The sequence below is a fragment of the Rhinatrema bivittatum genome, chromosome 6 (assembly GCF_901001135.1).
Source record: "Rhinatrema bivittatum chromosome 6, aRhiBiv1.1, whole genome shotgun sequence".
Classification (NCBI taxonomy): Eukaryota; Metazoa; Chordata; class Amphibia; order Gymnophiona; family Rhinatrematidae; genus Rhinatrema; species Rhinatrema bivittatum.
The window spans coordinates 295,250,619-295,267,509 of NC_042620.1; the positions used below are offsets into that span (position 1 = coordinate 295,250,619).

Below are 16,891 nucleotides of genomic sequence, written 5' to 3' on the forward strand. Positions count from 1 at the left end.
GGACGTCACGTGCTCCTCGTAAAGGAATAGAGCAGGGGTCGGGAACCCATGGCTCGCGAGCCAGATATGGCTCTTTTGAGGGCTGCATCTGGCTCGCAGACAAGTGTCGCCATACTTCGCGGTTCCCCGCTGACCCAGCTGCTCCCCGGTCCTCCGCCGCCCGGGCTTAAAATGCTGTCAGCCCGGGCGGAACGCGGCAGGACAGCTGGAGTCAGCAGCACCGGCGTGCTCTCTTCTCCTCCCCCCCCCCCCCCCCCCCGCGGCCCGGAAGAGGAAGTGGAGAGCATCGGGTGCCTGTGCAGGCACCCGATGCTCTCCACTTCCTCTTCCGGGCCGCGGGAAGAAGAGAGCACGCCGGTGACTGCAGCGCGGCTCGGAGGAAAATGAAAATCTTCAACCGCGGCCGATGGGACTCCGCCTTCGCCTCCGCGAGGGCTGAAAATGAAGGAGGTTAGCGTTGGGAGGTGGCTGCTGCTGCTGCCGCCGCGAGTTCCCGGGGGGGGGGGGGGGGAAGGGGGAGAGAGAGAGTGAATGAGCGAGCAAGCATGTGTGTTTGAGATCCTGTGTGTGTGAGTGAGAGATTGCATGTATGTGAATGATTGAGAGCCTGTATATGTGAAAGAGAGTATGTCTGTGATTGAGATCCTGCCTGTGAGAGAGAGAGCATGAATGTAAGTTTACCATTGGGACCCTGTATGTGTAAGTTTGTAATTGAAAACCTGTTTGTTTGAAGGAGTATGTGTGTATGATTGAGATCCTTTGTGTGTGAGAGAGATCATGTGTATGTATGATTAAGAGCCTGTGTGTATAAGTAAGAGAGAGAGCATGTGTGCCTGTGTGTGATTGAGAGCTGGTTTAGGTGAGGGAGCATGTGAGTATGTGATTGAGAGCCTGTGTTTAAATGAGAGAGAGAGACCATGTGTGTGTGTGTGATTGAGAGCTGATTTAGGTGAGGGAGCATGTGAGTATGTGATTGAGAGCCTGTGTGTAAATGAGAGAAAGAGAGGACATGTTTGTAAGCATGTGAATGAGAGTCTGTGAGAGAAAAAGACAGCATGTATTTATGTGATTGAAAGCCTGTGTGTGTGTAAGCGTGAAAAGATAGACAGCATGTGTGTAAATGTGTAATTAAGAGCCTATATAAGTGAGAGAGAAAAAACATTTGTATATGTGAGTGACTGAGAGCATGTGTGTATAGGTGTGTCATTGAGAGCCAGTGTGAGAGAGAGCGCTGGTATGTGACAGAGAGGAGAAAGTTCCAAGCAAACCACCCCACCTCCTGCTAATTCAGAACAATCTCAGGACACCTGGATATCAAACGTTCCCAGGTATGCAGAGCAAAAAAACTTTTGTATCCTTATTATTTTTCATTACTGGATCTTTGTGTCTGCTATTTTGAAATATTTTGTTGGTATCTGGAAATGTTTTATATGAGTTTTTAATTATTGGATATTCCACTCATCAGCTGTTTCGAAATATGTTCTTTTTGTTAGTACAGTTTTACTGCTGATGATTTTATATTTCTTGATTTGTTTTATAAGGATGTGTGATGTTTCTTTTTTCCTTTGTTACACTGCATACAGAGACTCTGGCTTGTTGCAGTTTCCAATTCAGTTTTTGTCTGCATGCTTCTTGTTATGCGTTTTGGTCTCTTTATTCTATGTTAGGTGAGGGACAGCACGTGATTCAGGTGAGGTTTTCTGCTGGCGTGTAGTTTCTGTGTAGGACTCTATAGCAGCCTGACTTGGTCCGTTTTCCTAATAGGAGATGTATTGGTGTCTTAAGGCCTGGTGTAATATTTTCAGAGACTTATTGTACTTTAAAAGTGTGATCTTACATAAAATGCACACATTTACTTGTATTTAGTTTTAAACATATTGTATGGCTCTCATGGAATTACATTTTAAAATATGTGGCGTTTATGGCTCTCTCAGCCAAAAAGGTTCCTGACCCCTGGAATAGAGGAATGGCTTCCTGACTCCCCGCTGGACCACCAGGGAGTTTTGGTAAGTCTTGGGGGGGATTAAGGAGGGGTGAGGGGTTTAAATTTTTATTTAGGATCAACGATCGCGATTTCCAACGTATTCAACATAGCTATGTTGAATAAGTTGGAAATCCGATCGTTTTCGCCTCATCACTTTAAGTTAAAAAAAAAAAAAAATAAGTAGCGTTTTACATATAAGTTCAAAACGAATGCACACCCCTAAGCACAAAGCTTTTGGTCAAATTCGATCCCACAATGTTTTTATGCAAGTGCTTTACAAACCTATATTCATTCAGCCTCTTCTGAAAGTGATTACCTGGCAATGTATTTCTGATGGTTGACCTTCACAAAAGCTCCCCAAGTAATGGAGAGAGAAGGAATATTTATTTATTTATTTATAACTTTTCTATACTGAAGTTCAAACAGAGTTAATTATCACTCCGGTTTACATTGCAACCATAAAAAACAGTGACAAAGTCTCTTTATTTTTATAGTTGGATTAACTGAGGCATAAGGAAATATTGCTTTTACAGCTTAATCAAAAGACATCTTGCTAAAGAACGCAAATAAGAACTGTCCATTCAACTAGTTAATGAACTAGTATCAATTTAAAAGATGACAAAACCTTTAAGTTATTTTTTTCCTTTTAGAATAATTTGTGTCAGTTAAAATTTTTAAACAAGGACAAAACACAAGAAGAAAAGAGGTAGCATGTCCTAGTGACAGTGCAGGCCATGGGGTAGCCAGATTAGTACCAACAAGCTACAACTTGCCAGAGGATGTGGTTAGTGCAGTTAGTGTAGCTGGGTTCAAAAAAGGTTTGGATAAGTTCTTGGAGGAGAAGTCCATTAACGGCTATTAATCAAGTTTACTTAGGGAATAGCCACTGCTATCAATTGCATCAGTAGCATGGGATCTTCTTAGTGTTTGGGTAATTGCTAGGTTCTTGTGGCCTGGTTTTGGCCTCTGTTGGAAACAGGATGCTGGGCTTGATGGACCCTTGGTCTGACCCAGCATGGCAATTTCTTATGTTCTTAACTCCTTGGAAATAAATAGGGTGCTGACAGGATGGTGATGGATGGCTACTGTCCAGCAAAGCCATGGAGACCTAGGAGACCAGATGTTCAGGCAACAGCCTCACTAGTTTTGGTAGCTGTTTAGATTGTTATTAAGCTTGGTTGGAAGGCATAGGGGTGGAGTGCTGAGCATTGTATGCTCATCTACCCTGCATGTTAGAGAAAGCAGAGTTGCTTACTTGTAACAGGCGTTCTCCCAGGACAGCAGGATGTAGTCCTCACATGTGGGTGATGTTACTGGACGGAGCCCTATCACGGAAAACAAAGTTTCTAGAACTTTTGACTGGCACACTGAGCATGCCCAGCATGCCATGATCCCTGCAGCCACAGGGGTCTCCCTTCAGTCTCATTTGTAGCAAAAGGTGCGAGCAAAAAAATAAAATAAAACGTTTCGGGCTCAACTCCAAGGGGTGGCGGGTAGGTTTCGTGAGGACTACATCCTGCTGTCCTGGGAGAACACCTGTTATAGGTAAGCAACTCTGCTTTCTCCCAGGACAAGCAGGATGGTAGTCCTCACAAGTGGGTGATTAGCAAGCTACAGGCCGACTCATATTTGTTTGGATCAACAGCATGCAAATTGTACAACAGGCAAAACAACTGGCGTACTGTTGGGAAAAATGAGGCAGCCTGAAATCACAGCAGATTGAATGTGGAAGGAATTGGGATTATACTGGAAATAAGTTCTTCAAGACGGATTGGCCAAAGGCAGAGTCTTGACGTCCTTCCTTGTCCATGCAGTAATGTGCTGCAAATATGTGAAGAGAGCTCCGTGTTGCAGCTTTACAGATCTCAGCAATCGGTACTGAACAGTAGTGTGCAACTGAGGTTGTCATGGCTCTCACTCAGTGCGCCTTCACTCGTCCCTGGAGAGGAAGGCCTGCTTTCTCATAGCAGAATTCAATACAGTCTGCTAGCCAATTGGAGAGAGTTTGTTTGCCCACTGCAACTCCCAGTTTGTTTTTATCGAAAGAAACAAAGAGTTGAATGGATTTCCTATGGACTGAAGTGCGGTCTAGGTAAAATGCAAGTGCACGTTTACAGTCCAAGCTGTGTAAAACCCTCTCGCCTTGGTGAGAGTGAGGCCTTGGGAAAAATGTGGGCAAGATTATAGACTGATTCAAGTGGAAGTCAGTAACCACCTTGGGAAGGAATTTAGTGTGAGTACGAAGGACCACTCTGTCATGTAGGAACCTGGTAAAGGGTGAGTATGTGACAAGTGCTTGTAACTCACTAACCCTTCGAGCGAATGTAATGGCTACTAGTAAGAGAACTTTCCATGTAAGAAATTTAACATCGCAGGAGTGCAAAGGCTCAAACGGGGAGCGCTTGAACCTTGTAAGTACTACATTCAGGTCCCACTCAGTGACTGGTGGCCGTAGAGGGGACTTGAGTTTGTAGTAGGCCCCTCATAAACCTATTCACAAGGTGCTGTGCTGTTACCACCGCATCCCCAACTCCCTTGTGGTACTCTGAGATGGCACTTAGGTGTACCCTCACCGAAGAAGTCTGGAGACCAGAGTCTGAAAGGTGCCAGAGATAGTCTAATAGAGACGGAGTAGGGTAGGAAAAGGGGTCAATACCTTTTTGGGTGCACCATATGGTAAACCTATTCCACTTAGAACGATAGGATTTTCATGTGGAAGGCTTTCGTGAAGCTACAAGCACTTGAGAGACATCAGTTGAAAGGTTGAGCAGTTGCAGGATTAAGCTTTCAACATCTAGACTGTGAGGGATAGGGTCTGAAGGTTCGGATGGCGTAACATGCCTTGGTTCTGAGTTATGAGAGTGGGTGCTGTGCCCAAGCGATCTGATCGAGAAGCATGGGAAACCATACTTGTTGAGGCCAATATGGGGCTATGAGTATCACTGACCCTTTGTCCTGTTGTAGCTTCACAAGAGTTTTGGCTATCAGCAGTATCGGGGGATACGCGTATAGGAGTCCTGTGTTCCAGAGGCGAGCGAAGGCATCCATGGCTAAACTTGTTTGTTTGTCTGTGCAGGGAGCAGAATCTGTCCACTTTGTGATTCAGTTCGGATGCAAAGAGGTCTATTGTTGGTTGACCCCAGCGTTGGAAGATTCTGTTTGTTACCACAGGATCCAGAGACCACTCGTGGGGATGGAACTGTAGGCTGAGACTATCTGCTACTACGTTCTATATGCCTGCCAGATAAGTGGCCCAGAGATTCATGGAGTGTGCAAGGGCCCAGGCCCAGATCTGCACGGCTTCTTGGCAGAGGAGATAAGAGCCTGTGCCTCCCTGTTTGTTCAAGTACCACATTGCAACTGTGTTGTCTATTTGTATGAGAACAGTCTTGTGTGAAAGGCAGTCCTTGAACACATATAGAGCATAGCGTATAGCTCGAAGCTCTAGGAAGTTGATCTGAAATGTTGCTTCGAGTTGTGTTCAAGTACCTTGAGTTTGAAGGTTGTTCAAATGAGCTCCCCAACCCAAGTTGGATGGGTCTGTGGTTAAAGTTACTTGCAGAACTGGTTACTGAAAGGGTAGACCTGTTAGCAAGTTGGCTTTGTTTGTCCACCAGAGAAGCAATAAACTTAATGGGTGGGTTACTTGAATCTGGGATGAAAGCAGTTGACTGGCTTGGAGCCACTGAGATTTCAAAGTCCATTGATTTATTCTCATGGACAGCCTGGCCATAGGAGTGACGTGGACCATGGAAGCCATGTGGCCCAGCAACGTTAGGAATTAATGGGCTGAGGTTTTGTGCGCAGAGATGTAGCTAGTCTGGAGAGTGTGTCTGCGTGGTCATTGGGTAGGAAGGCCTTTGTCAGGAGGTGAGATGGAGTTAGAATGGATTTTTGGTAGTTGATGAGAAATCCCAACGAATGTAGCAGATTGATAGTGAACTTGAGCGCGTTGAGAGCTCCTTGCTTGGATTGGCTCTTGATGAGCTAGTCGTCCAGTAAGGAAAGACGTGTATGCTTTTTTTGCGTAGATGGGCCGCAGCCACTGCTAGGCACTTTGTAAATACACGGAGTGCCGAGGTGAGTCCGAAAGGCAGGACCCGGTACTGAAAATGTTGACCTCCCACTAGGAAACGCAGGTACTTGCAGTGATGTGGGAATATTGGAATGGGAATGTAAGTGTCTTGAAGATCCAGAGAACAAAGCCAATCTCCTCTTTGCAGAAGGGAAAGCATGGTGCCCAAGGACACCATCCTGAATTTTTCTTTTCGTAAAACTTTGTTGAGATTGCGGAGGTCTAAGATGGGGTGGAGGCCACCTGATTTCTTTAGAATGAGAAAATAGTGGGAGTAGAACCCTCTGCCCTGCTGTGCCTTGGGCACAGGTTCCACAGCCCTGGCGCCCAGAAGGATGGACAGTTCTAACTCTAGAAGACTTGGTGATCTTTTTGCATCCACAGTACCATAAGGATGTTTAGATGGTATCCCTAGGTTATGATAGATATCACCCATTGGGTCTGTGGTAATGTTGAGCCAGTTGTTTATGAAATGGTGAATTCAATCTCCTACTGGCAAATCTGGATTTGTGGGGCGGCTGCTGCTCTCTGGATAGGTCTCAAAATCCAGAGGCTTGGCCTGTTTGTGGTGGTGGCTGAAGCCTGGACGTCTTGGGCTGTCGAGGATGTGCTCTCTGAGACGGCCTGGTTGACCTCACGCGAGATGTAGGTGGATAGTATCTGCATGGGCGATAAAATGGTTTTCTAGGGTCCCTTCTGGTGGATCTTCTTGCAGAAGAAGGGACCCTCGGTAGTCACTGTTGATAATTGCCACAGGGTCTCATTGTGGTCTTTTAATTGAGCCACTGCATCTTGTATCTTTGTCGCCAAATAGGTTTTCACCGGTGCATGGTAAATCAGCGAGTTTGTCTTGGACTTCAGGTCTCAGATCAGAGGATTTCAGCCAGGCCCACCTCCTAGCGCTGATTCCTGTTGCTGACATGCGAGAAGCTGTTTCAAAGGAGTTGTATGCAGCACGAACCTGTTTCCCCGCCTGAAGGACTTTATGTAATATGGCATTGAGACTAAGTTGCAGCTGTTGGGGGAAGAGTCCGCTATTCCCTGAACCTGCTTCCAGAGATTCCTTTGATACTGTGTCATGTAAAGTTGGTATGCAGCTTTGTGTGACACTAGCACAGAACCTTGAAACATCTTGCGACCCAAGATATCAAGGAATTTTTGGTACTTGCCAGGAAGCATTGAAGAGTGTGGTCGCAGTCTTCTGGCCTTCTTTTGTTCAGACTCAACTACTGACTGATGGGGCAGTAGTGGTTTGAGGAATCCAGGAATATGTTGGAAGAAATAAGTTGCATCTGTCCTCTTATTCACAGGCTGAACAGCACAAGGATGCTCCCAGAGACGTTGTTGCAGATCTACTAGCATTTCGTGTACCGGGATAGCCATCACTTCTTTCGGTGAATCCACAAATTGGAGAACCTCTGTTTTGTGGCGTATTTCCTCCTCTGTAATAAGTTAAGGGAACTGTCTCTGTCATCTCCCTGACAAAATTGGCAAAGGAGAGATCATCTGGGGGAGATTTACTCCTTTCTTCTGGAGATGGTTCTGATAAGATATCCTCCATGGATGTGTCAGTGTCAACATCTTCCTATGTGTCAGAAAAAGGTCTCTTGCCGAAGTCCTGAACATAACATACTGGGTCAGGCCAAGGGTCCATCAAGCCCAGCATCCTGTTTCCAACAGTGGCCAATCCAGGCCATAAGAACCTGGCAAGTACCCAAAAACTAAGTCTATTCCATGCTACTGTTGCAACTTAATTAATAGCAGGTAATGGACTTCTCCTCCAAGAACTTATCCAATCCTTTTTTAAACACAGCTACACTAACTGCACTAACCACATCCTCTGGCAACAAATTCCAGAGTTTAATTTTGCGTTGAGTGAAAAAGAACTTTTGTCGATTAGTTTTAAATGTGACACATGCTAACTTCATGGAGTTCCCCCTAGTCTATTATCTGAAAGAGTAAATAACTGATTCACATTAACCCGTTCTATACCTCTCATGATTTTAAACAACTCTATCATATCCCCCCTCAGCCGTCTCTTCTCCAAGCTGAAAAGTCCTAACCTCTATCTTGCCTCATAGGGGAAGAAGATTGGTACGGTAGGATGGGTTGGCACCGATGGATCCTGGCGGCACAGGAAGCATCGATGGAAAACGAGGGCCTCTTGGTGATGGACCAGAGATCGGTGCCTTCGTCGTCTGAGGACCCCGGAGTTGTAATCAGGGATTTCAGAGGCTTTGCAGACTGCTTTGGCATTGGTGGCCCGGGTTGTGTTGGAAGGGCACAGATGAGTGTATCCAGCCTGGTTAGCAACAGTGCAAACATCGATGGCTCCGGTGTCGGTATGGGGGCCGGAATCAATGGCTGTAGATCTCTGAGAGCATCAAGCACTGCCTGGCAGATGAAACCGTCCAGTTCCTCCCTGAAAGCTGGTATAGATATCGCAGCTACAGGGGGTGGCAGGCTAGGTGTTACTGGCACCTCCACAGGGACTTGTGGGGGGATCAGTACCCGGCACCGATATCGGTGGGAATCGCCTTGGTTTTTTGGGTGGAGAGGATGTTAAAGGCTCCTCTACCCGTGTCTTCTTCGCAATTGGCTCGATAGCCATCGATGCCGATGCGGTGTCGGCACTGGGAGTCGACTCGCATCGGTGCTTGCATCGGTGCTTGGTCCGGTCTTTCTCCAGCACAGAAGTAGATGAAGATGCCTTAGACTGAGTCAGTGACGGATGGTCACCACTGCCCTGCTGCTCCTGGCGAGGTTTGATGCTCCTGCCAATGACGATTGGGTGGACATGGATGGAGTCAACTTGATTTTGAATAGTCTCCATCTTGTCGAGGCGAGCCCGCCTACCCTTCGGAGTCATCTGGGCACAACGTGGGCAGTGAGACACGTCGTGTGATGAGCCGAGGCACAGTACACAGACATCATGTGGGTCGGTAATCGACATGGTTCAGGGGCACTCCAGACATTTTCGGAAACCTGTTGCCATAATGGCAGAGGTTGAGGCCCAAAAATGGTCGATGGCCTGCGAACACCAAAAGAGGTGGGAGCGGGAACAGACCAGAGATAGTGACTACTCACCGAGCAATAGAAAAACACTATCATGATGGGAGACCCCTATGAGGGAATCTTTTTTGAAGTAAAATTTAAGTTTTTTCCCATGAGAAAAATTGTGTGAGAAATTCTCACAGGGCTCCTAACCGCGAGGCAAACTACAGCGAGGAAAAAAAGAGACTGAAGGGAGACACCTGTGGCTGCAGGGATCATGGCATGCTGGGAATGCTCAGTTTGCCAGTCAAAATTTCTAGAAACTTTGACAGAAAAGTTTTCCGTGATAGGGTTCCGTCCAGTGACATCACCCACAGGTGAGGACTACCAGCCTGCCTGTACTGGGAGAATATAAATAGGTAGAGTACACAAGAGTCTATGTTTAAGCCAAATTCCCAGCACCCTACTCCCATGTCCTTGGGTAACAATCTAAACACTTACCAAAACTAATGAATGCTGTAATCGGAACATCTGGCCTCTTAAGTCTCTCCATGGCCTTGCTGGACAGTAGCCAGACATAGTCAACCTGCTGGCCAAAAAAAAGCAGTTTCATGCCAATTAAACCTAAAGGCATAACAGAAGATAATTTATAATCCTGGGGCTAAATCATGAGAGTACAGAGGATGTACACAACAGGCCTATTTTTTTATCTCCTGAAGTTTCATAACACTATAATATGGCACTATAATATAAATGCCAAGTACCATTTTGGAGTGCCAGTGATTGTCCAGAAAAGGAGGTACAGTTAAGGCAGGTAGCAAAAAAAAAAAAAAAAAAAAAAAAAAAAAAAGGAGATCTTCATTTTGAGATTAGTTTGGGATTTGTTTCATCATGGACATTAACAAGTAAGCTCTACTTAAGAATGAAAGGCTGGCCTGGAGGCTCAGAAGCAGTGTTGTGTACTAACCATGAAGAGCATGTTTACTTCCCATGATAGTCTGAGCTGGGGATGCTATGTAGGCAGCATTCACAGCCATTTGGTGCTGGGGGAAGTGGTGGTCAGTCAAAATGGAATGGTGACCCATGACAACAGATCTTAAGGTCCATAATTGCAGGATTCTAGAAGGACTGTCACTATAACTGGACCACTGTAAGTTGGGAGGGGACAGGCGTTGCGAATTAAGGCTCCTCGTACCATATCCCATCCATGGTTCTGCCTAAGCTGGAATCCCAAAGAAGCAGAAAAAAGTACTAGGACAAAACTAAAAAAACACAAAACAATAAACAAAACAAAAAAAACTGTATATGCCCATTTGTGTGTAGGCAAACAGTGGTATCATAAAAGCTCTCTTGCCAGAGCTGTCATAGAAAGTTTCTCACCTTCATGCAGCACTTGGGCCATCCAGTAGTTTAGCCTCAGGAAGACCGAATCATCTCTGATACAGTTTATGTAATGCAGCAGCAAGGGACTCTTCAGCACTGAGCCCATCTGTGCAGGGAACTAGGAGACAAAATGGGATAGACTATATGTGCCTTATGGGTCTTATAGAAACAGAATATGATGGCAGATAACAGCAACAAGGGTCAGCAGGGGAGGGTCTTAGCTGCATCAGAGCAGGCAGAATTTAAGGTGGCATGGCATGCCTCACTCTAGCAAACTGAGCTGGTGCAATCATTTCTAAATCTGAAAAAAATAGAGATGTTTTAGTAAATATTCACAGGAGTTGAATCCTCCAACTTTCAGGTCCTATCAGTGTAAAGATACCTTTGGAGCACAGAGTAGGAAATAATGCTTTTCATACTCATCCATTCCTGTCTATGCTCTTTGCTTAAGCAATTGATTCACAATAAGCTCAGAGCAAAAAGAATGCAAAGGGTTTCCCTTAAAGCTGTTGTGCCATGTGGCACTAGCTGTTAGGGAGTGCCAAAGTGCTCCCTTCCTTCCTCTGCAGGCAAGAAATTTACAAATATTTTCAATATAAAATGGAGTCTTGAGACCTGCAGGCAGCACTGCAAGGTATTACTCACAGGCATTTTTTTTTGCATTTTAACAGTTATAAGAGTATATTGAAAATGTGCCATGTTATGACACACAGTACACTCTTGAAAGTTTAAAGACAGCAATTTCTGTCAGGGGTGGGAAGTAAGGAAGGATAACTGTCATACCCCTTTTTGATTAACTCTGGGTTTCAGGTTACAAACTAGCTCCTTATCCTTAACCCCTTCACGCTAAACCACCATTGGTAGGTTTCCTTAAAAACAAAAATGCCTGTATCAGCATTATAGTGCTATCTAGTAGCAAGATTAAACAAAACAGATGCATAGAGAAAATAGCATTTATCAGTCTGGATCTCTTAAATTGCTTGCAGCAGGCAGGCTCTTCAATGTCCCCAGATCTATTGATATACTGTACGGCTCTACAGAAGAGCTTTAAGGACAAATAAAAGATCAAACCTCATCAACTGCAGCTGTCTCAGAGAAACAAATTACCAGTTTTTGTTTTCTTGCATTCCCTTTCTTGCTACAACAGCTTCATCAAATTAGCAAAGAGCAAGTAATGCATGCTTAGAAATCAGGAAGAGAGCTCACACAATTTAGCAACTTTGGAAATGGGTATAACTGGTCAAGTTTCTTTATGTGTTTGTAACTCATTCTCTAACTTACAGCCTAAAGTACAGATTTATTCCAGGCAGTCTTCATTTTCTTGTTCTGCATACATAACATGGCCCTTGTTCAGTGCCTTTAAGATCAGCACACGTTTAGACCTAGAGTCCTTCACTGATGTGCTTTTTTTTCTTTGCATATTATTTCATTCCATCTCAGGAAAAGCAAATTTGCTTACAGTAAATGTTTTCCATAGATAGTAGAATGAATTAGCCATTACTTGTGGAGAAAACATCGTCCAGCAGTACCAGACAGACTTGTCTCTCCAAGATAGTAGTTTTGAGCTCTACTGAGCATGTGTGGGAATTCCCTCATGAGCATTGCCTCATGAATCTCCTCAGTCAGTACCATAGCTAAGTCCAGTTATGCAGTCTACTCTCTGGGGAGGAGAGTACTCCATAGCCAATTCATCCTGCTATCTATGGAAAACAATGTTTACGATAAGCAAGCCTGCTTTTTCCATTGATAGCCTTTACATTTATTTATTTATTTATTTATAATTTTTATATACCGACATTCTTACATTAAAATGCAAATCATACCGGTTTACATAAAACAGAAAAAGCAGGAAAAAATATTTCCATAGTCAAATACAGAGAACATTTATAATAAATTTGTTAACAAAGGCATAAGGTACATGTGAGGAGTCCCAAGCTGAGGGTTGCCACTGAGCATTTACTTAGTAAAAACAACTAGGACTCCACCATAGAAGTGAACTACAGAGGGAATAGGTTATGCAAAACTGTTTGCCCAAATTTACTGGAAGTCTGATATTTTTTTTTGTAATTCAAATGGCTATCTATGAATAAAAACGTCCTGATGCAGTATTGCAAAACATATGTCAACCCATTCATGAAGATTTACAAACATTATATTTTGTGAAAAGAGGAGACCTTCCGGAGTGGATCCTACCATAGATGTCATTAAAAATTATCACAAGATAAGTATTTGGTCATTGAATATCAGCTAATAGATTATGAACTTTGGTTAATGAAGTTTCGCGTGTACAATTCTGTGGATCCAGCCAACAGATTACGAACTTTAGATAATTGGCTTTGCACATATGATCTTACGGATCCCAAACTGGGACTGAGTGTTCTTTAAACTTTTGCAATTATATTTTAAAGATCTCATTCACCAACATGCGCATTAGTAGTATTCTGTTAATTTTCTTTAATGATAGTGTAATAAATTTATAACATATAAAAGAATCATTGGCATATAAAAACAGTGCTTGAGTGTAGTATGAAAGTGTTCCCGACCAGAAGGTATATAATTTTAACTATGTGGTGAGGTTGCTTTTTTATGAATGCACTCACCAACCAATTGACAAAGTTATTTTAGCGATCGCTATTCCCAGACTGTTCAGGTCATAGGAGATGAAAAGATGATTGGTTTAATAATGTGGTTGAGTTTGTTTTTGTAATATGCCAAGGCCCATTTACAAACCAAGTTATGGAGGGCTTTTTCACCTTCATGAGTGTGGGGGGCCTTGGGGAAATGTCAGCAGAATGCTGGATTTATCTATATGGAGTGGTTTACAGGCCTCCAAACCAAAAGGAAGAGCTGGACAGAGATCTGATTGAAGACATCCACAGGATAGCAAAGAAAGGAGAAGTGGTGATCGTTGGAGACTTTAATATGCCAGATGTAGACTGGAGAATCCCATCTGCAGAATCTAATAATAGTAGAGAAATAGTAGATGCCCTGCAAGTAGCTTTGTTCAAACAAATGGTAATGGAACCCACGAGAGAAGGAGCTATACTCGACTTAGTGCTCACTAATGGAGATAATGTCTCAGACGTCCAGGTGGGTGCCCACCTCAGCACCAGTGATCATCAAACGGTATGGTTTAATATCACAAAAAGGACACGGAAAAGAAGCACAAAAACCCAAGTTTTGATGTTCAAAAACACAGACTTTGATGAAATGGGGAAGTACCTGGAGGAAGAACTAAAAGGCTGGGAAAACGAGAGAGATGTGGATCAACAGTGGACCAATCTAAAAGGAGCAATCACCAAGGCAACTAATCTATATGTTAGAAAAGTAAAGAAAAGCAAAAGAAAAATGAAACCTATCTGGTTCTCAAAGGAGGTGGCTGACAAAATAAAGGCTAAAAGAACAGCGTTCAAGAAATATAAAAGATCCCAAAAGGAGGAACACAATGAAGAATATCTGGTAGAACTGAGGGAGACGAAGAAATTAATCAAGATGGCAAAAAGTCAAGCGGAAGAGAGGATTGCCAAAGAGGTAAAGAGTGGTAACAAAACATTTTTCAGATACATCAGTGAAAAGAGAAAAGTTCAAAGTGGTATAGTGAAATTGAAAGGTGGAAAGGATCAATGTGTGGAGAGAGACGAAGAAATGGCAGAAATATTAAATGAATACTTCAGTTCTGTGTTCACTAAAGAGGACCCTGGAGAAGGACAGACACTAGTTAACAAGAAACTGGAGGGGAATGGAGTAGATGTAACTCCATTTACAGTAGAAAATGTATGGGAAGAGCTGGTGAAACTGAAAGTGGACAAAGCCATGGGGCCTGATGAAGTTCATCCCAGAATACTGAGGGAGCTCAGAGATGTGCTGGCAGGTCCGCTGTGTGACCTATTCAATAGATCCCTAGAAACGGGAGTGGTGCCGAATGATTGGAGGAGAGCGGTGGTGGTCCCGCTTCACAAGAGTGGGAACAGAGAAGAGGCTGGTAACTACAGACCGGTTAGCCTCACTTCGGTGGTGGGAAAAGTAATGGAGTCACTGTTGAAAGAGAGAATAGTGAACTATCTACAGTCGGGAGAATTGCTGGACCAGAGGCAGCATGGATTCACCATTGGAAGATCCTGTCAGACAAATCTGATTGACTTTTTTGACTGGGTAACCAAGGAATTGGATCGAGGAAGAGCACTCGATGTCATCTACTTGGATTTCAGCAAAGCTTTTGACACTGTCCCGCACAGGAGACTGGTGAATAAAATGAGAAGCTTAGGAGTGAGTGCCGAGGTGGTGGCCTGGATTGCAAACTGGTTGACGGACAGAAGACAATGTGTGATGGTAAATGGAACTCTCTCTGAAGAGAGAGCGGTTTTAAGCGGTGTACCGCAGGGATCGGTGTTGGGACCGGTCCTTTTCAATATCTTTGTGAGCGACATTGCGGAAGGGATAGAAGGTAAGGTATGTCTTTTTGCGGATGACACTAAGATCTGCAACAGAGTGGACACGCCGGAAGGAGTGGAGAGAATGAGACGGGATTTAAGGAAGATGGAAGAGTGGTCGAAGACATGGCAGCTGACATTCAATGCCAAGAAGTGCAAAGTCATGCATATGGGGAGTGGAAATCCGAATGAACTGTATTCGATGGGGGGAGAAAGGCTGATGTGCACGGAGCAGGAGAGAGACCTTGGGGTGATGGTGTCTAATGATCTGAAGTCGGCGAAACAATGTGACAAGGCGATAGCTAAAGCCAGAAGAATGCTGGGCTGCATAGAGAGAGGAATATCGAGTAAGAAAAGGGAAGTGATTATCCCCCTTGTACAGGTCCTTGGTGAGACCTCACCTGGAGTATTGTGTTCAGTTCTGGAGACCGTATCTCCGAAGAGACAGAGACAAGATGGAGGCGGTCCAGAGAAGGGTGACCAAAAAAGTGGAAGGTCTTCATCAAATGACTTATGAGGAGAGATTGAAGAATCTAAATATGTACACCCTGGAGGAAAGGAGGAGCAGAGGTGATATGATACAGACTTTCAGATACTTGAAAGGTTTTAATGATCCAAAGACAACGACAAACCTTTTCCATAGGAAAAAAATCAGCAGAACCAGGGGTCACGATTTGAAGCTCCAGGGAGAAAGATTCAGAACCAATGTCAGGAAGTATTTCTTCACGGAGAGGGTGGTGGATGCCTGGAATGCCCTTCCGAAGGAAGTGGTGAAGACCAGAACTGTGAAGGACTTCAAAGGGGCGTGGGATAAACACTGTGGATCCATAAAATCAAGAGGCCGTCAATAAAGAGTGGGTGGCTCGCCAGAATGACGGCTACTGCCTGGAGATAATACCCTTATTCAACAAACATACACATGGTTACTGTGACTCCAACATCGCTCTAAGTTACAACAGCAAGAGGAAATGTGGAAAAAAGGATTCGCACTCACAAAGTGGGGAGTAGCTGGCTTGTTACGGCGGTTACTACCCCAAACCAAATAAGCCTGATACTTCACTTTCAATGCATATCCAGCATAGCTCTCTGCTTCAACGGCAGGGGAGAAGAAAAACTGATACTTCACGCATATCCAGCATAGCTCCCTGCTTCAACGGCAGGGGAGAAGAAAAACTGATACTTCACGCATATCCAGCATAGCTCTCTGCTTCAACGGCAGGGGAGAAGAAAAACTGATACTTCACGCATATCCAGCATAGCTCTCTGCTTCAACGGCAGGGGAGAAGAAGAACGGATACTTCACGCATATCCAGCATAGCTCTCTGCTTCAATGGCAGGGGAGAAGAAAAAAGGATTCACACTCACAAAGTGGGGAGTAGCTGGCTTGTTACGGCGGTTACTACCCCAAACCAAATAAGCCTGATACTTCACTTTCAATGCATATCCTGCTTCAACGGCAGGGGAGAAGAAAAACTGATACTTCACGCATATCCAGCATAGCTCTCTGCTTCAATGGCAGGGGAGAAGAAAAACTGATACTACACGCATATCCAGCATAGCTCCCTGCTTCAACGGCAGGGGAAAAGAAAAACAACCAATAAGGGCTGAATAACACAGTCTGGGTAAAACAAATAAGCATGGGTGTAGCTTGCTTATTGCGGCGGTTACTTCCCCTACTACCCGTAACTAATCAAGCTTGAATTTCACTTGGTTGCAGCTCCATCACTGCTCTCTACATTAATGGTGGGGGTGGAAGGGAAATAGAACCAAAGAGCTAAGAGAAACAGATAAGTATGAGAAAAAAAATGTGAAGCTTGCTGGGCAGACTGGATGGGCCGTTTGGTCTTCTTCTGCCATCATTTCTATGTTTCTATGTTAGAGACTATCTTCGGAAAAAACTTAGGATGAGTGCGTAGCACCACCCTGTTGTGAAAGAACTGCAGATATGAAGGATAGTGAGCAAGAGTCTGAAGATCGCCAACTCTTCTAGCAGAGGTGATAGCGACTAGAAAAATCACCATCCAA

General features: G+C 44.3%; 1 protein-coding gene across 1 annotated transcript in view; it reads right to left on the reverse strand.

The window, feature by feature from the left end:
- The window catches only part of CENPI (centromere protein I), a 252,860-nt gene that overhangs the window by 91,906 nt on the left and 144,063 nt on the right, over window positions 1–16,891 (reverse strand). The window contains 1 exon segment of the mRNA XM_029607381.1: window positions 10,434–10,554. Coding sequence (XP_029463241.1) covers window positions 10,434–10,554 — 121 coding nt within the window.